The sequence below is a fragment of the Thamnophis sirtalis genome, unplaced genomic scaffold (genome assembly GCF_051295495.1).
Source record: "Thamnophis sirtalis isolate CommonGarterSnake01/CBP01778 unplaced genomic scaffold, rThaSir2_p1.2 scaffold_3, whole genome shotgun sequence".
NCBI lineage: Eukaryota > Metazoa > Chordata > Lepidosauria > Squamata > Natricidae > Thamnophis > Thamnophis sirtalis.
In genome coordinates this window covers 167,766,292-167,787,175 of record NW_028261383.1, presented here as the reverse complement: position 1 = coordinate 167,787,175, position 20,884 = coordinate 167,766,292, and the positions used below count along the sequence as shown (strand labels likewise).

The following is a 20,884-nucleotide window of genomic DNA, read 5'->3' as shown; positions in this document are numbered from 1 at the left end:
TGTTTCCCCTTTTCTCTATGGTTTTCTTATGTGTTTTAGCATTGCACATATTAATCTGAATAGTTGAGGATCCATGTGTTCCACTGAAAGAGCGGGGAAGAGAAACATGCTAGAGTTCTGACTTCTTAACAGAAAAACAAACCAGACTAATACGAACATCATGATTTAAAAAAACATCACTCGGGTTGTCTGGGGTTTGTTAACTGTGCCATTAGTAGACGAAACCAAATGAGATGGTTTGAATTGTATGCACTTGCATGTTGCTTATTCCCAGACAAATCAGGAACCTTGCTTATTATCATTTGTGTGCAAAGAAGGACAAAATCGGGGTTTCATAAAATGAGGTGCACAATATTTTAATCGCAGCATGGTTAAAATGAGTAATTAGTTTTATTTATCTGAATAAACACCTGATTATTCAGAATGTTATTAAAATTGCAATAGTGACAAGATTAATTAAAGGTCTTTTTCTTTTTGTATTCTTCTGTAATGGTTTTAAAACATATTTGAATTTACTAAGACTAGGTTAATTACCGGTAGTAGAATATTTTCAAGAATTCTGTGCAAGAAAACAATGCTATAGTGTCGCAATAAGGTCATAACTATAAAAAATAAGTGTTATACAAAATTTTACTCAAAAGTTGAATTATATGTATTCTTCAGTGTTTCTATTATGTTTTCATTGCCCCTGTATATTTTATTGTTATAAAGGATTTAAGTATTTGCTGTTCTGGCTTATACCAACCTAGCTATCAGGTCATCTGCATGCCATTTAGATGACTGTTTATTTTGGCTTAATAAAGGGTAAGTGATTATATTGGAAATCAGGTGATCTGCAAAGAGGAAACAGAGAAACCAGTCACGGAAATTGGCTTCATTGGTAGATGGAAAGCATTTAAATGAAAACATTTCTTGTCCTCTAAAGCTATTGGGAAATTTTGACTTTACAATAGCAGTTGCAAAAAAATTTCTGTGGTACAAATCTGATCAAATTTTACTCTCAACTTTATAGCAGCATGGTAAAACCCTTGTGTTTATTAAATATAAGACTTGATTGGGTCATGTGATGGACTTCTGACCTGTGTGCAAGAACTTGGGGTTTTGATTTGGGTGGGGAAAACTCTGGGCCTTTCAGAGTTGTGTTTTCATCAGCTGTGCCAATATGATCTTCCTAATAAATCCATACTTTGAGGAAACCCTAGGCCTCAGAGTTTTGATTGCTTTGGGCTTGTTACTTGGAACCCTGACACTTAGTACTACAGGATAACTCTGCTCACAGTTTGGAGTTTGATCCTGATGGGACTTGAGGTTGACTAAGTCTTCCATCCTTCCAGGGTTGGTAAGATGAGGACCCAGATTGTTGGGGGCAATATGCTCACATTGTAAACCTCCCAGAGAGTGCCGTAAAGCAGGCATCCCCAATCCCTGGGCCATGGACCACTACCAGTACCATGAGCTGTTCAACACTGGGCTGCTCAAAGCAGCGGATGAGTGCATGCATGCGTGCTCCATTTGTGTGAGTCGCAGGAACCCACCCAGTGCTTACACAATATTCCCTCCCCCCCTTTACCTGTCCACAAAGCCAGAAAGGTTGGGGAACTCTGCTGTAAAGCACCATGTGGTGGTATAAAAATCTAAGTGCTATTGCTGGTTCTATTGCTAAGACCCAAATAGGACCACCCATGACCACTTAGATTCTGGTGGTCCACTTTTTTGTAAGCATCACTGTTTTTCCAAGCCATTGTGTGGTAAATGGAAAATTGCAAATACTGGAAAAAATAGATAGATAGCCACATATTTTAACAAAACATTTTAAGGGAGAACAATATCAATTGGTGTCTAGAGGCTGAGGGAAATCCACTGGTCCTTTTGTTTGACTTAAGGAAGATACTTATAATGGAATATCATTTGAGGACACAAGAATCAGGACCACATATATACAAAAAGCAGAGCCGAGGTGGTGCAGTGGTTAAATGCAGCACTGCAGGCTACTTCAGCTGACTGCAGTTCTGCAGTTCGGCTGTTCAAATCTCACCGGCTCAGGGTTGACTCAGCCTTCCATCCTTCCGAGGTGGGTAAAATGAGGACCCAGATTGTTGTTGGGGGCAATATGCTGACTCTGTAAACCGCTTAGAGAGGGCTGAAAGCCCTATGAAGCGGTATATAAGTCTAACTGCTATTGCTATTGCTATGTGATCTGGAAGCAAAGATTTTGGGTTCTCATGCCAAAGAAGTTGCCTTCTAATCATCTTGAAAAATCTCTATGTAGAACTTAAGCTATTATTTATGTAGATGAAAGATAAAACTACTTGAGGCATGCTTCTCCTTTGTTTTGATGAAAACAGGTTTGACTCCTTCCTTAATTTTGCAGTATGAAGAAGGGGGAGTTGAGTGGAAGAAGCAATTCTTGATTGATATGTTGGTAGTGATTTTCCCTGCAGGAGATGCTGTGTTTATCATTACCACTGTGGTAAATAAAATCATCTGTGAACATTTGGGGTGGGTGACACCTCCATGTTATTTTGCACAAATTCTTCTACTATTTGTATACCTGTTTTTACTACAATGTGTGTAAGAACTGAAAAAAATGTCATATGACTCTTGTAACGCTTTCATTGTCTAGAAGTAGGATTTTTGTATAGTGAGAATTTAAAGAGCATGCTATTATTTATACTGCAGTAATACCTAAAAGTAGCTTCTACAGGGTTAACTATTGTAGATAGCAATGCAAATTTAACTTTCAAACAATTTATATCTCAATGAGTTTGAAATGGAAGTTGCTTGTGCTACTTTAAGAAGTGTTCATAATCATTATTTAACTCTAGGAAGTTTTAGATTTAAAATCCAGTATAAAAATGGCAATTTTGTAAATGTATGAGAGAAGAAAAATAAAGCACAATAATTATTATGTAATTAACAGATTGTCCCTAAAATTTGCACTCTGAAAAGATACGTCAATCAATTTGCTACCTGTTTTTTAAGCAACAAAATATAAAAACCCAAGTTTTTGTTAAGGATGAAAAGCAATTAAATTATACTTTATAGTTCAATGAAGCAGAAACTTTTTCCTATTCCATTGCTAATGACTTTTTGCTGAATCAATTAATTGTTTTCATTTATTTGGGGGTAGGTGGGTAAACTATTGCTTGCTTGTAGTGCCGTAGGAAAGTTTTCTTTTAATGTGGCATCTCAGCTGCAATATGATATGTGATCCATTACATTTCCACCATATGAAGTATCTACTGTTACTAAAAATGTATATGGGTATTACCTGAGAAAAAAATGCTTGGCCATCCCTATCACTAATTCTTTAGTATTAAAATGTTTTTTCTGATAATGAGTAAATTGAACCAGGACATTCAAACTGGGAAGCACTGTTCTAACTTAAAAGTATTCCTATCAGATATCTGTCATCTAAAAGAAGGAGATTTTATGTCCCATCTATGTATTATATTTCAGGAGAGAATTATTACTGGAGTTGGGAAACTAATTTTAATGCTCTGCTTACATTTAATGATAAGCCAACTTTTTCAGTTATAATTATTTTCTGTAAACAGTGTGCCAGTACATATAGCTCATTAACTCCAGTTATGTGAACAAATGAAACAAACAGAAATAATTGTCCATTACAAATAAGCCAATTCTCTTTCAGGAATAAATAAATTTTGTTTGTTAGTTTACAGTCCTAGTTAATTTGTGAGTAACTATCCAATATTCTTGGTTTCAGTTTCACACAAAATTCTGCTTTTTTTCTTGTGCAAAGGGAAGAAGAAAGCAAGATGCAACTAATGAATATTCTAGAAATTGCTGATTCTCTGAAAATAATTTGGTTTGTTGTTTATAAGCAAACATTTCCATATGCAGCTTCATTGTACTCAGTTGCATTCCTTATGTTTTATTTCATTTCTAAATAGACTGAAGAATTTTCTGCTTTAGTGAGATGCATTTGAAACTTTATCTCCCCCTCCCAATCTATCTTCAGATCATTTGTAATTAGCTCTTTGAAAATGTCCCCATGGTTGTGGTTTTTAGATTATTGATTTTGGAATTAAACATAATTTTATTCCAGAACAGATTACTGCAGATGAAGTTTTGTAGCATTAGTAGAAATTGTGTGCTGTGATTTACACAGTTTAGGAGCCATTGATCTTCTGACCATTACCAATGAAATTTGATTTATGATCAGCTGTAGAAATTTCCTCATTAGAAGCTGTACCAATAGTTAGCATATTGTATGTTAAAAGTACTGGAAACATTCAAGCATAAATTAATCTGTGGGGCTCAGGAACTGTGCATGCTGCCACTTCAAATTATATCAAACAATTGTTAATACAGATAAATATTTATTGAATTTATATACAAGAATGATTGATGATGTAGTATGGGACAATGGACTGCTCAAGGTGATTGGTACTTAACATATTACTGTGGAAGAGCTGAGGATCTTTTAAAGTAGTAATGATGTTTATTATGTAGTTAAATTAAAGTTTTTTTGATGCCTAATTGCTAATACTGCTTTACAGGAAACATAAAAATCAAACTGACTATTGATCTGAATCTGGGAGAGAACCTAGTTTCTCCCTGAGATTGGATGTATAGATTGGTCTGCCCTAGGTGATTAATGGATCCAGTTGAGGTTCAGAGTGAATTTGGGGGTTGTTCCTGAGGTTCTGCTGCATAGTGTTACAAAAGTTCTGGTGGCCATTTGGAATTAATGTCCTTTGAAGGCTCAAGGCTCCTGTTTGACGAGCAAGTAACAGTCATGGCTAAGAAGTTCTTTGCACGACTACAGATCATGTATCAGTTGTGCCCATTCCTGAATTAGAAGATCCTGCTCAGACTTATTAATGCCCTCCCAGTTGAACTGATGCAATGTGCCCTTGAAGACCATTTGGAAGCTTCAGCTATCACAGGATTTCCATGTTAGAATCTTACATGGAAAAAGAGGTAGCAGATGTCCAAGCTGGCTTCATGCCAAGGAACATGAGACACTATTGATGATGCGTGCTGCATAATTGAGAAAGCCAAACAATTTTTTTAAAAAGTTAGCATGTGCTTCATTGATTGTAGAAAGCCCTTCAGTTGTGTTGATTGTGTCACACTGTGGAATGTGCTTAGAAAAATGGGAATCCCAGAACATCTTATTGTCTCAATAAGAAACTTATATACAAGTCAGAAAATCCACAAAACAGACAAAATAGGGCAAGATGACATTGGCAAAGTATTTTGGGGGAAGAAAAGCTTGTTTCCATCTGTTGAAGCTTCTTAAAATGTGGTCAATTTATTTATTTGTAATGAATGTTTTATGTGGTACTTTTATGCATCAAAACTGGAGAAAAGGGGTTTGTTGCAAATAAAGAGACAAGAAGCTCGGATGTTACTTAAGGTACCAGAGACATAGTCATGGTGGGTTGCTACCAAAGCTATCCATCTGATCATTGCTAATTTCCTTTTCATACAAATTTTCTGGTTTTGCTAGATGTGTTATCGAATTTATACTGTGCATTAATGCAGAGGCATTAGGAGTCTTAACTTACATTCACACATTCATTATTTTTTTAACAGTGTTCCAATCTAATTGACAACTGTGGACTTCAGTGGTGATCTTCCATCCAAATCCTACCAGAAAAGGAAAACCTATGGGGGCTACATTGCTGAAAATGTACTCATTTGCCATTCTTAAATTCCTAAAGACAAGAGCTGGCTATTCTATATCTCTAACACTCAAATAATAGGGAAACCAAGCCGATAGCACAACTTTATGGCACCTAGCAGAGCCCCTTCTCCAACTGTGTACTGCAACTTTTACAATCCAAATTTCTAAGATCAGTTCATCAAGTTCCAAAATGTGTTTATAATACCATCAGTGACTAGAGTCAGGCTTCATGAAAGTGAGAGTAGAGTGTGGATGATCATGCTGAAGTATTGGCTCAGACTATGCTTTTTTTGCTTTGGCCTTGCCCCACAAGTGATGATTTTCATTGTGCAGGGAAACAGAAAGTGGCAACTGAAAGTTCATCCATGGGCTTCTCTCTAGGTCTTCTGCTCAGCATGATCAGGCCAAAGCACTCATTAAACAGCATGTAGCTGAAATAGAGCCCACATTGGATTTAGCCAAGTCCCAGTCTTTATTTGCTGTTGAATTCAAACAGGTACTCTGCCTCCTTTATGGCACCTAACTAAACGTAAAGTATCTAAACTTTGTGTTGTGTGTCCACTGTGCCCTTTTCTGGCTCACGAGACCCTGCTCAGTCATACCCTGGTCATCTCATTTGAATTTTGCAACATGTTCTAAATGTATCTACTCATTAAGTGTATTTGAAAGCTACAGTTGGTCCAGAATGTGGCAGTGCTGGCAGCTTATCCTCCCAGGTAAACCAGACAGGAAACATGACAAGATGAACTAATTCTATTTAATTGTAAGACTATATTAACAGAATCTTGTAAATCTGAAGGCACAAACTTCCCGCCTCTAGTTTTTACTAGTTTAAGTCCTTCCTAAGTTTCTTTCTTTGACAGTTGATTGATTGCTGGCTCCTGCCTCTTTTGTCTGACTGCTGTCTAGGCAGCTTCAGTCTCCCTTTTCCTCCAAAGTTATTCATACATTCCATTACAATTCTTGAAGACTGATACAGGAAGATTTCTTCTCTGGAAAGACAATGCCCCTATGACTCTGGATACACAGAAACAACACAGTATATTTTCAGACCTGCACAGGTAGTCCTTGACATACAACCACAATTGAGCCCAAAATTTACATTGTTAAACAAGACAGTTGTTAATTGTCTTGTTATGTTTTGTCCCATGTTATGACTTTCTTCTTTCTTGAATCTCTGCAGTTATTAATTTAGTAATTTGGTTGTTAAGTGGATTTAGCTTCTCTGTTGACTTTGTTTGTCAGAAGGTCACAAAAGTTGATCACATGACCCCGGGATACTGCAAATGTCATAACTATGAGTCAGTTGCCAAGCGTCTGAAATTTGATCATGCTGCAGTGATCATGTAAAAAACAATTTTAAGTTAATTTTTTTCAGTGCTGTTGTAATTTTGAATGGTCACTAAATGAATGGTTGTAAGTTGTGGATGACCTGTATTACAGAGACATTCGTACTAGCCTTGTCTCACACAGGACAACTCTACACAACCCTGCTTAAAATTTGTCAGATTATGACCTGTGGCATAAACTAGATTTAACGAATATGTAGCTACCCATACTAGAGTGCTCTGTAATTTGGGAGATATAGTTTAACAAGCTTTCATGTGTGGAAAATGGCCTGAATAATTACTTGCAATACTGAGAACATGAAACTGTATTGTTTAATGGAGTGGATTGCTAATATTGGTTATTTGCAGGTGGTGGTGGGGATGTAGGAGAAAAGGAAAGGAAGAAAAATGAGCAAATTAGTAAATTGCTTTGTTCATGTTGCAACTTTTTAGATGTTTACTTTTTTGTCTTCTTCCATTTAAATGTTAATTTAAATATCACAGTTGTTTATTGGTTTGTTTAATATATCACAAGTATTTGGTCTTCTTCAGACTGTGTTTAAAACAGAAAAGTAAAGTTGTTATATGGCCTGCTTCTAAATGCTGCCATAATATTGATAAAATATTACCGTAGTAGTAGAAGTGTTACTGTAGCTGTAGATAACTTAATGATTATGATACACCTTTTCATATTTTTAGGACAGGAAGCTGACCAAAGCAGAACAGCAAAGGTTTAAAGAAGAAGCTGAAATGCTGAAGGGGCTACAACACCCCAACATTGTCCGGTTTTATGATTCTTGGGAATCAACGGTTAAAGGAAAGAAGTGTATTGTATTGGTAACTGAACTGATGACATCTGGAACACTGAAAACGTATGTATTTCCTGATTTTCTCATTAACAGAATAAGTATTTGCATAATCTTTTTTGAATGTTGTTCACAATTGCCAGTATTGTTTTGGACACTAACTATATTGCTGTTGAATTATGAGTTATCCAGCTCAGTATCTACAACATGCAGCAAACAATTAAGACACTTTATGGTTCTTCTAAAATATATAAAAGTATCCAGCTGACTGAATTGTAGTTGCTTGCTATCTAGCTTATATAAAATCTGTTTCATGGAAGTACAGTGAGTTAAGAAGCATTACGTTTAAATACGGTATGAGTCAGTCAATAATCATTTCCAATAAATTATAAGACTTAATTTGATATATTTTAAGCCTACCTTATGTGGTGAATGGAATAAATAAAACAATAATGGAGTGTGATAAATTATGAACTAGCACTACCATTTTATGATTGGTTCAGTTAGCAAGACAGGAGGGATGGATGGGAGCATTAGGAAAAAGCAGAGAAATCACTTGAACAGTATTTCATGGCAGTGTTGAAGATGAAATATATATATTTTTAAATGCTTTGGTGTTTCTAAAATTACTGTTTTCAAGCTGATTTATGTCTTAATGTGTTTTTAATTTGCTGTGTTATGCTTATATTCACTGCATCTAAATGATTCATAAGTGATTTCAATGGAGTGGTTATGATTATAGGATGATTATATTGCAAGTGCAGAAGCCCATTGAGTAAGTAATAATTCCTTATAAAGGAGTATTACAAATTAGATAAAATTTATGCCATGAAATGTTGTCTTTTGTTTCTTGGTTTTTCTTCTTTTTACCCAAATATTAGTAAAAATGAATTGATTATTTCCTGAATATAAGAATATTCAGTAAGAAATAAAATAAATAAGAAATATTAAAATGTCAAATACTTTCATTCCTGCATTTGGTGTATTTAGAGTATCTACTAGCACTATTGGTTTTCTTTGTGAAGAAGATATATTTATAACTACTGTAGGAGAATTGTCATGATCAAACATTGAGTTGTGTATTGGGTCTTTCCTATGAACTGCATAGCTCATGACAAAGTATTAAGCAGATAAATCAACTCACCTCTTTTTGAAATCTGTAAAGCTGCATGGATTGTGCTATAATTTGTACTGCCGTAGTTTTAGGGGAAAAAACTGTAATAAGATATTTCTTTTCTCTTTGTCTCGATCTATATACTACTAAAACTCTCCTGTATGCTTGTAACTTTCAATTAGGTAAAACAGGGCATCGTAGGCAACAATATTTGAATTAACATACCTCCAATGGACTAACTTTGAAAAATCCATCCAAACCTGGATTCCGTTACTGCTGTGATTGAAATTTGGCAAAGTTGTGGCCTTTTCAGCACTGCCACACTGCTGCGGTCAGGCGTAATCACATGATCGTCATTTCCAATGCTCTCTGCCAGCTTCTCACAAGGAAAGTTGATAGGGAAGCCAAAAGGAAGTTAGAAGTAACTCCTGCTCCCATTGTTTTTTTGCTCACCCATGGTATTATGTTTCTCTGTTTAGCTTAGGAAAGCTAAACTAGTTTAATAATGATAACTTGGAATACAACTGAGGACCATGAAGTTCCTGAGATAAGAGAGTGTAACATTTTATGGAACCTCTGAGGGTTGATCATGGTACATGGAATTTTGACTAACTTAAAACTATGTCGATATTGATTTAATGCATAAATGCTGTTTGGCTTTCTCCAATCATACTCATTTCTTTACAGATATTTAAAGCGTTTCAAACTCATGAAGCCAAAGGTGTTGAGGAGCTGGTGCCGACAGATTTTAAAAGGGCTACATTTTCTGCACACAAGGACTCCTCCTATCATCCATCGTGATTTGAAATGTGACAACATCTTCATCACAGGACCTACTGGTTCAGTGAAGATAGGGGACTTGGGACTTGCCACCTTAATGCGCACTTCATTTGCGAAGAGTGTTATTGGTGAATATACCGTAAATGTGTTTGGTATTTCTATGGGGCCACTACTTGTGCCATCTCTCTTTGGCATCAATAAAGACAGGAATCTGCAATGCCATAAGTCAAAGTTGCTTTACACTATATAGTTATTAGAATATCCCAAAGTCAAAAGATGTCAAAAGATAAAAAAAGACATCAAGCAGCGGGAAATATGGTGTTAATGCTTTTAATCTGCAGTCACAACATAAAGTATATAAAAAGTATATAAAAAATTTCTCCCCCATGTCTAATATATAGAAGATTAGCATAGAGTAACCACTAGGCACACTCAGTCTTAATTGGACTGTTTGAATTTCCCCCCCTCTGAAATACTTTTCTTTAAAACAAAGATAGATGATAGATAGATAGATAGATAGATAGATAGATAGATAGATAGATAGATAGATAGATAGATAGATATCCTGCTTCAGCAAGTGCTACTTCCTGTTTGCTTGTAGGTAAGAATCTATGCTTGGAGAATGAATTCCTTATTAATATATTGAATATTACAACATAGAAATAAGCAGCTCTTGGGAAATATTCATTGAGTGACCACAATTTAGCTCTAATAACAAATTGGTCTTTCTCATCTTTTATTTCAGGAACTCCTGAATTCATGGCTCCTGAGATGTATGAAGAACATTATGATGAGTCGGTGGATGTCTATGCTTTTGGAATGTGCATGTTAGAGATGGCAACTTCTGAATACCCATATTCTGAATGTCAGAATGCAGCTCAGATCTACAGAAAAGTAACCAGTGTAGGTGTACAATTAACTTCTTCAAGAGAACGAATCTGTATAAGATGGGCCTAAAGCAAATAAGCCTATTGGGCTAAACCTGTGTTAGCTAAACCTATTGTCATGCAAAGCAACTACCAGACTTATTCTAGTATTTTCTAGATTTTTCTAGATTTTGTTAATTTATTGTAGAGTAATCTTTTTCCGTTGTTTCACTCCCTGAAAAAAATACAAATTGGTATTTGATACTCAAGTGGCAGAATGTGCAAGTTAAACTTATATATTTTTTTAATTTACTGTCCTAAGCCAAAATGGAACAGAAGCAAAGCACATTTCTAACCAGCTTTTGTCTGAGCACCAATCATTGTTGCTCCCTTTTCTGAAAGTTTACCAACTGCCTTCCTAAAGTCACTATTGAATCAACAACTAACCCAACAGCTCTCTGCTTGTTCTTTTGCCAGCTGGCACAGATTCTTTCATAAAGAGATCTTGAGTAATAACCAAGGGCTTTGTTTCAGGCTTCATAGTCCTTTCTTCTCTGACTATTGTGTACATCTTATTTCGCTGGTATAGTAATCAAAATGTACAAAATAGAAGTTAGGAAACTGGACAAGGCAGTTATTATAAAACCAGTAGGATTCTGCTTATTTTTGCTGAAGTTGTTCCTCTATGTTGGTTTTATTTATTACATCTTATGATATTTCCCAGCTGGGTTTCTAAAAGAAACACTTTCAGGAAAATTCTATTAACAGACATTGTCTTGTGCACTCTGCTAAGACAGTCTCCTATACAGGTTGCATTGTCCTGCAATAATTTATTTCAGTATGACCTACAAAAAAAAAACCCTCCTGGTAGATTGTATCCTACAGGTTAGAATACTTTTTTCCTAACTCTGCTGCTGTTAATGACTTTAGAATTCTTTTGAAACAAATGCCTTGCTTTATTTCATAAATATATTTTACGTATGTGAGAAGTACATATGTAACTATTTCCAAAAAGGGATGATCAGAGGTCCCCAATCCCCAAGCAGCGGATTGTTACAGTGGGTGAGCAAGCAAAGCTTCATCTGTGCATGTGCCTGATCTATGCAAAACCATCCCACCCCAATCCATGGAAGAATTTTTTTCTTTCAAAACCAATCCCTGGTGCCAAAAAGGTTGGAGACTGTGTATTATACCATTACACTGGAATAACTACTCATCTGTACAATGGGCGGGTTTTTTTTTTTACATTTCCAATATTTGATAGGCAAAGGCAATGTACTCTCAAATAATAATGCATATTTATCTCTTCTGAAAAGACAATATGTGTATACATACATATCCCCCACTCCCATGTAGAGTTAAATTCAGTTTTAAAAACCAAATGTATGATACTTTTTCAGAAGGAAAAGCCATCAACTTAGAAATAAGGAAAGTCATGTCTCATTAACAAAGATTCATGTTCCAAAAATATTCAGACCACTGCATTCATTTGGATCCTTTTCAGTCAGATCTGATTTTAGAAATAATACCTGATATTTAAAGGAAGGGAGCTATTGATTCAGGACAGACTGAAATGTTTTGTTTTAATTTATGTACATATATGTGTGTGTGATAGCCAAAACTATTTCTACTATATTGGCTGCTTAAAGGTTATTTGTAACCTTGGGAATTTTCCATAATTCTGCACAACTGTAGAAGAGAAATCTTCTGTGTAATTTTGTTAATGACCATGTCTCTTCTCTTCTAGGGCATTAAACCTGCTAGTTTTAATAAGGTGACAGACCCAGAAGTAAAAGAGATCATTGAATGTTGCATTCAGCAGAACAAATCTGAAAGGTGGGCAGATCCATTTTGTGTCTCTCCTTACTTGCTTTGAATTGTGCAAATCAAGAGACAGTATTTGAGTGTTAATAGCAATTTGTTGGTATAAGGGGAAAAAATCTGATTAAGCAAAACATTTGTGCTTTAAACATCTGTGAAAGTCCTTTTGAAGTCAAAAAGAAGGAAACTCATGAAGCCATATAGCAAAGGGGATGTGCCTGGCTCATTTCCCAAAAGTATGACTGTTAAGACATATATAGGGAAAGTATTGCAGAAACACAGAATCAGTCAAAATGAAGATTCTTGATTTTGTCTAGTTTTTATACAGTGAAAAAATGATGGGATTAGATATTATGTTGGAGTTTAAAATCTTATCCATTTATCTTTTCCTTGTAGCACAGAGAAATGCAATGCCTACTTGAATCACTCCAAAAAGGACTGTTACATTGGAGATCTGTTGCTTTAATTTATTAATCCTTAGTAATAGAGAAGGAGATGCAGGAAACATTAGTCTATCTCTCCTCCCCCTCAGTAACTTGATCTCACTTCTCATGCCTCTCCCTAGCCTCACTCATGGTCAATCTCTTTCAACTTGGCCAGATGCTGATGGCACATTTGTAGAAAAATAAATGTTTTTGAAACATTTATTTGAAAAATTTATACACTCCCAAACACCCATGATCCCACAGTATCCACTGTTTTTGAAAGCTAAGTCCGTGTACTTGTGCTCAGCTTCAGTATATCTGAAGCTTCAGCGAAATCTTTACAAAAGGAAAAGAAATTCAGTGGAATTATGTGTTTCTCCTTTTGCAGGAATTTCTGGTTTACTATCCATCCTGGGCCTCAAAGTTTTTAAGGGGGATGATATCTTAATTGCTTTTCAGATCCTTCTCAAAAAAAAAAAAAGAACTAATATTTGATCAGAAATTCACACATCATAGAATAAGGGATGGGTGAAGGAGGAGAATGGATGGATGCAGAGTGGGTTCCTACCAGTTTAGCAACCGATTCACTGAGCGTGCACTTTGTGTGCGCAGTTTACAGAATAGTTACATTTCGGATTGCTGCTTGGGAAGGAAAACAGCTGAGGCGCAGCAATCTACTCTGCCACGTGACTCAGCTGAGAAGATAAAGGTAGGTAAAGTGCAGGGGCAGGCAGGCTGGCCCAGTTGCTCATGGGAGCGAACCGGTTCACTCCCAGCCAATCTTCAGAGCTATAGGTTCGCCCGAACCGGTCCAAATCGGTAGAATCCAACCCCTGGATGGATGGCTGTTTCACTATTATTTGTCCACAGAGTGCCTCCTGGCAGCCCTGTTTAAGGTCACCTGGTACTGCCTAAGGAAGAAGGGCTTGGATGGACATTTACAGGGCCATGTGGCAGACTTTGTCGAGCACCTGATGCATAAAATCAATTCATTCTCAGTTGGAGCAAGTCCATTAGAGATGCTCAGGGAACAGACTTATCCAGTTATCTGACCTTGTTAGATATGAGGAAGTGGACAAAATCCTTGAGGTTGTTAGTGCCATTAATTATTAGATCTTTACCTAACCTAGTTGGTAAAAGCCTTCAGAAGAGTGACTTGCAGGTGGATCCAGGCAATAATTAATATATCACTGCTGCAGGGGGTGTTCCTGGTACTCTGTAAGGGAACTTTGATCTATTCCCACCTTGAGAAACCTTCACTGGATCCCACTTGTTTGGACAATTTCCATCTACTTTCCCTTGTCCCCTTTTTAGGAAGATGGTGGAAAAAGTGATTGTGCTACAGTCTCAAAGAGTCCTGGATGAAACAGATTATCTGGACCCCTTTAAGTGAGGTTTCAGGCTTGATTGTGGGACAGAGATGGCATGGGTTGTAGTTGGGGAGCAGAATGGGGCTACTGCACCCATCCTTGCTTTTCTCGATCATTCAGCAGCTTTCAAAACCATCAATCGTGGTATCCTTTTGGGCCAGCTGCAGGAGCTCGGACTGAGCAGTGGAGTATTACGCTGGTTCAGCTCCTTTCTTCAAGTTGGTTCCAAACAGTGTTGATAGGGAATGAGATGTCCATTCCATGACTGTTCCTTTGCAGTGTACTATAGGGCTTGGTGCTCTCTTTGCATCTTTTTAACACCTACATAAGATAATCTAATACCATAGGGAGGGGGATCATCAATATGAAGATGATATCCAACTTCATATCCCTCATCTGTGGTGACCCAAGTTTCATGTATTGTGGCTGCCCCCTTGCAGTTCCTGGAGGCTGTAGAGGGTTTGGATGGGGCCTTCAGCCTATTAAAATGGAGTGGCTGTGGGTTCAAGGGTGCTTGGCATCTGGGGGATTATCATATTTAGTTCTTGATGGGTTTGCACTACCCCAGGCAGACCGGTATGTAATCTGGGGTTGCCCTAGACTTGTGACTCTTTTTCTACAAGTAGGTGACAGTTGAGCATAGGAGAGCCTTTTGCAACTTCATGTTGTATGCCTGTTGCACTCTTTACTGGATTGTGAGGCCCCACATTGTGAGAATGTGCAGTTATTCATGTTCTGATCATCTTTCGGTTGGAGTACTGCAACACACTCTACATAAGCTATCCTTGAAGAGCATTCAGAAGCTATAAGCGGTGCAAAATGCAGCACAGAGACTTTTGGAGGCCCATTGGGTGGCACATGCGACACCACTATTACACAGGTTGCACTGGTTGCTGGTTGCTTCTGGGTCCAATCCAAAGTCTCAATCTTTAAAGCCTTGTATAGCATGGGTCCAGGGTATCTGAGGAGCCATCTCATCCTAATGGGATTTGCTTTCCCTACTTGTTCCTGGAGAAAAGGCCTACTTTGCATCCTGTCTGCCAAAGAGAAAGTATAATAATTTTGAAAAGAAATGCTCAGCAATTACAGTAATACATGTTTGGGATAATACCAAAGGCACATTCAGTCATCTTTCATAACTGTCTCATGTTAAATATATTCTATTTCAGGCTCTCCATCAAAGACCTCTTGAACCATGCTTTCTTTGCGGAAGACACGGGACTCAGGGTGGAACTGGCAGAGGAGGAGGAGGATGGGCTGCATTCCTCTTTGGCTTTGAGGCTTTGGGTAGAAGATCCCAAGAAGCTGAAAGGAAAGCACAAAGACAATGAGGCAATAGAGTTCAGTTTCAATATGGAAACAGATATCCCAGAGGAAGTGGCTTGCGAAATGGTGGGTGTTTATGGTCACTGCTTTGCTTCTTTCTCCAGCAGCTTCTCTTGCCTTATGGTATATACATCATTGGGCGGGAAGGGGGAGTATTTATAAGTGTTACTCTCAAAATTGAGAAATCTCCGTTTTATAAAAGAGAGACAGTTAGAAAACTGCTCCTGAAAACTGATGTAAAAGAGGGAAATGGAATTTGGATAAAAGTCATGGTGCAGGGAAAGGAAACCTACTTACCTTTGCTGCTTTTTGCAGACTGGAAGAATTATAAAGAATTAAATTGATCCATTTATATATATACTTATACCTTTTGCAGTTTTGTTTTATTATCTTTTAGCTTAGGGTTATAAGCGATCTTGTTAATTATTGTGGAAGGTAGGTTATAAATTATGGATAAATGAATAAATTAATTTAGATTCACAAAGATGTATCATGCTGAGGCTGCTAATTGTATTGTAATATCTAGAATACAAGTGCTCCATTCAATCTCCTATTCACTGATGCTTTGAACTTTATTTACAAGGCATGATTCTTTTAGGATCCCTCATAGGTTAAGAAGGGCTATGGAAACTTTATTTTCTCTTTTTCATATATCTAACCTATTCCAACTTTTAAACAAGAAGATAAAAGCTAACTCAAACTTAGAAAGTATAAAAGAAAAAAGGGAAATAAATAAATAAAATAAAATATAAAATGCAAGAAAATAAAATAGAAAAGAAAGAAAGTAAAAATATAAGTGGCTTCTGGTATTTGTCATAGCAGTTATAAGTATGAAATATGTTGACCTTTCTCTCTAAGGTTACATCATATTGCTCTTCTTTCTATAATCTATCTTGTTTAATCATCAAAACTGTTATCATATTCATTTTGTTCATTTTTACACAAAAAGTGCGTAAGAGGCTTCCAATGAGCAATAAATCTAATAATGTCTTTTCTCTAATCAAATTAATTAATTAATCCATCTGTGAACTTCACTAACCATTTCTCAATAATAGGTCTTTCAATCACTGCACATATTGTAATTTTTCAATCATTGTGCATATTGTAATCTCGGTACTGTGATCATATATTGTAATAATTTGCCATGCCATTTTTTGTGACTGTTTATCCACTAATCCTAAAAAAAAAAAGTTTGAGCATTTCCAACATATGTTTGACATCACTTTATACCTTCTCAGGGAATTTCTCTGGCATCATGTATCTATGATAAATCATTTTATAAACATTCTCTTTGAGATCAAAACACAATGTAGATTTCAATCCTTTTAACCATATACTTCCACATTGTTCCATCTGTATATTATAACCAAATTTCTTAAATCCTGGAATATCAGCCATTTATTTTTATCTGCCATTTCTCTTCTTAATTCATACCTTATAAATTTCTTTTTTAATCTTAACTCACATAATTCACTGATCTATCTTATATCTCTGTTCAATACCGGAAGAGCTGAAATGAACAAAGTGCACATCCTTATCTTGCCTTTTTTGAATCTCACAATATTTTATTAATTCCCATTAACAATTATTTGTGCTTTCTAAGAAGTATAAATCGACCTTACTCATTTAGTAAAATTATATTCAAGTTTCATATGTTCCAGAACACTAAACCAAAAATCCACTTCAAAGCCTTCTCTGCATATAAGAATATCAGTGCAGCTTGTTTTTCATTATGTTGCTCCAAATATTTCTACATGTTCAAAGTGTTTCTAGTATTATCTTGCAATTCTTTTTTAGGTAAAAAATATTCTGTAAAATTATTCTCAACCTTTCAGCCAAAATCATAGTAAACAGTTTATAATCATTATTCAATAAACATATTGGTTGATTGTTTCTTGTTAAAGTCAAGTTTTACCCCTTTTTAGGTATTGTTATATTAGCCTCCTTCCAGCTATCAGGAATCTTTCTATATTGCAAAATAGTACTCGTCATCTGTTGTAAAGTTTGTAAAAACTCATTTTTGAAACATTTGTAATAAGGGGCAGCAGCCCATCTGTATTGGATATCTCTCCTGTTTTAATCTTCGTGACAACTTCACATAGTTCTCTTATTATTACAGAGAATTTGTCTCTTTTATTCTCTTAGTACAATATTTTTTTTCTTGAAACTTTAATATCACTTTTTCTTTTCTCAGCTTGTATGCCAACCATCTCCTCAGTTTATATGGAAATTTCATAGTTCATCTTTATTTCAATCTCTCTCACTGTTAACATAGATAATTGCCTCTGCAAAAGCTTAATTTAATTAGTGATCATCCCTGGAGATTTTTTAAATTTTTCACCCATTTTTGTCTCATCCAGAATCATTTGCATTTTCTCTTGACTTTTCTTTTAAGTTTCACTATTGTGTTTGTAAAAAAATTACTTGCATTCCAGTCATCCTTCCTTCTCTACGTTTATTAAGATTATTCTCAAAACTTTCTATAGTCTTCTACCACCATTTCTTTTACCAATAACATTTCATTCAATCTCCACCTAAGAGACTGGTCTGATTCTCCTTGGTGAATAAATGTTTTCCTCACCATGGCACTGAAGCCAAGCTAAGCTTTAGTCAAATCTTGGTTAAAATGTTTTGAGGTTAAAATAAGCAAGATACTGTATTACTATGAACAGTCTCTACTTTGCTCCTTTTATTTTGTTTCTTTTTATCATCCCTTGCTTAAGAAAAGAAAAATGTGTTTAGACTGTAGATTCTTCATTTTGCCTCATTGTTGCCTTGGTTTTGTTTTTATAAAACATTTGGCCACAGAGGAATCTTGACAAATCACAGCTGATGTTACTGAAAGGAGACATGGCAATGCATCTCTTCATTTCATATAAAATATATGCAGGCAGAACTGTGAAGTTTTGTAAGTGGTCCCATGATCACTTGTCTTATGGAATGGATCGTTAATGCATTTGTGGGTCTCTTTTCTCTTTCTTTGGGGGTAGATTAGATTTACAGATCTTGCTCAGCAGATGACAGTTAAAACTCTCTCTTTCAATAGTTCCATTTAACATAAAAGCAGTGCTTGAATGCTTTCTTTGATCAGTGTTTTCATGTTTAAGCCTTTGTGCACTAGTTTGCATGTAAAACAAACCTGTAAATAATGGATTTGCAATAAGCTAAGAATAAACAATTGAATAACATAAGAAATTGCAAATGGAGCATACCATTATGTAGAATCCTGGTCAGTATGTCCCAGAGGTGCCTTATGAATGTTTCAGTTATGTGGCAAGTAATATTTGGCACCTTGCAGATGTGGTCTGCAATGTTAGGGTGGTCTATTTGTTATACTTTTGTGGTTGTAGAATGTATCATGTTTTGTTTAATAAGTTCTAAGCAGTTACAAATGAATGACTGATCTATTACAGGTAGTCCTCGACTTAGCGGCCACAATTGAGCCCAACATTTCTGTCGCTAGGTGAGATGGTTGTTAAGTGAATTTTGCCCTGTTTTATTACCTTTCTTGCCACAGTTGTTAAGGGAATCACTGCAGTTGTTAAGTTAATAACAAGTGAATCTGGCCTCCCCATTGACTTTGCTTGTCACAAGGTTGCAAAAGATGATCACATGATCCCAGAAAACTGCAATCATTATAAATATGAATCTGTTGCCAAGTTTCTGAATTTTGATCACTTGGCCATGGAGACACTACAATGGTTGTAAGTAGGAAAAATGGTCATAAGTTACTTTTTTCAGTGCTGTTATAACTTTGAATACTCACTAAATGAACTGTTGTAAGTCAAGGGTTACCTGTAATTGTTCTAAGAAAGCTGAACTAAAAAAAAGTAAAGTTTTGTGGAATAAATATTTAGTGATGATGATTGGAAAAGAAGAAATTATCATAATATAATAGCAACCCATTTCCAGTAGTGAAAACCAGAAAGCAGTTTTTGCTAAAGCAGTTTTTGCTACCAGATCAGCTCTCAACTGAATCAGCAAAAGCTGGATCTTTGCTAGGCAAACAGGACAAAGAAACTGCATAATAACTCAGTGGTGAACAAAATTGGAAAATAAATTGTTACTACAAATCCGGACCATCAGAAAGGGGATTTCAAATGAATATATTCCAAATTTTAAAAAGAAATTCCCAGAATGAATGATTACATAAGACGTGCTAATGGATCTGCACTGTGTGACTGCAAAGCAAGGTTTTCTCTGATACTGAGTTGAATGGATCACAAATAATAACTGAGTGTTAATTGAACAAGCTGAAATTACAGATGCTGTGAACTCTGGACAACTAATAACGAATAAAGTTATGAAAACCACAAGAATATAATATAATTCTGAACTTGGGAAATAGAAATGTTGCAGCTCACCAATCACCATATCAATTGGCTAAGAAAATAAAAAGTCAAATGAGTCATAAAGAATATTCCTAACAGTAAAGCAAATAACTTTGCTTTCTTTACAATCTTTGTTTCTCCTGCTTATTTGCCTAAAATTAACCAATGTTTGTTTTACAAAAGTCTAGAAGCTGGCCAAGAAAAAATAAGTGCAAATCCATATAAAGAAAAAAAACATGTATTAGAACATTTATGGAAAACAATATAGTAAAAGAACCTTTAAAAAATAGTTTAACAGACCTGGAAGAGCAATTGTTAGGTAAGCAATGAAAAACGTACTGAGAACAAAATAAATGGTTCAGATACAAATTAGAAATATTGAAAATTAGTGCTTGCCCAAAAAGATGAACTACCTAATTTTTGGCTCAAAAGTCAAGTTTGACAAGTCTTTACTCCAGGTTGGCACACAGCTGAATGATCTGCAAAAATAAAGAATGAGTGACATCTGGAACAAATTTCTTGTATAGAAAAGCGCGGGGGGGACGGGACGGGACGGACGGACGACCTATTCCTGATAGCTTCAAGCCTATGTCTTGCCTGCAAACTACACTCAAATTGTTTACTGAAATTCCAAGTGTAATATATGATAATTTGAAAGAAATTGTAATAGTCTCAGTGGAACCCAAGGGGACTTTTTATCATTCGTATGGCTCCCAAATCAATTTTTGATTGACAAAAAGGAAAATAACCCACCTTTTTATGGCCTAGCATAGAAAGCCATTTGATGGATTCTTTCATAGCTGGGTTTAAAAAATTGAAAGTTTTTGGAACCAACAGAAATATTGGAAGATTGCCAAAAATTTCAGTGGGTTCTTGAATGTCTGGGGGGATAAGAAGACCAATTATCACCATTATTCTTTGTACTAGCAATGTTCCTTTCACAAACAACTGGAACAAAACCAATTGTGGATACCAAGTTAAAGAGCAAAGGCCAAAAATTAACCATTTGCTTTATACAGATGATCCAAAACTATAACATAAATCAAAAGTTGAAAATCAAG

General features: G+C 35.8%; 1 protein-coding gene across 3 annotated transcripts in view; it reads left to right on the top strand.

The window, feature by feature from the left end:
• Positions 1–20,884, top strand: part of WNK3 (WNK lysine deficient protein kinase 3) — an 83,368-nt gene that overhangs the window by 19,932 nt on the left and 42,552 nt on the right. For all 3 annotated transcript variants that reach the window (XM_087710831.1, XM_087710833.1, XM_087710832.1), the window contains 5 exons: positions 7,684–7,856; positions 9,592–9,812; positions 10,430–10,587; positions 12,298–12,386; positions 15,336–15,558. In XM_087710831.1, the coding sequence (XP_087566957.1) occupies positions 7,684–7,856; positions 9,592–9,812; positions 10,430–10,587; positions 12,298–12,386; positions 15,336–15,558 (864 nt within the window). The remainder of the gene's footprint in view (positions 1–7,683; positions 7,857–9,591; positions 9,813–10,429; positions 10,588–12,297; positions 12,387–15,335; positions 15,559–20,884) is intronic.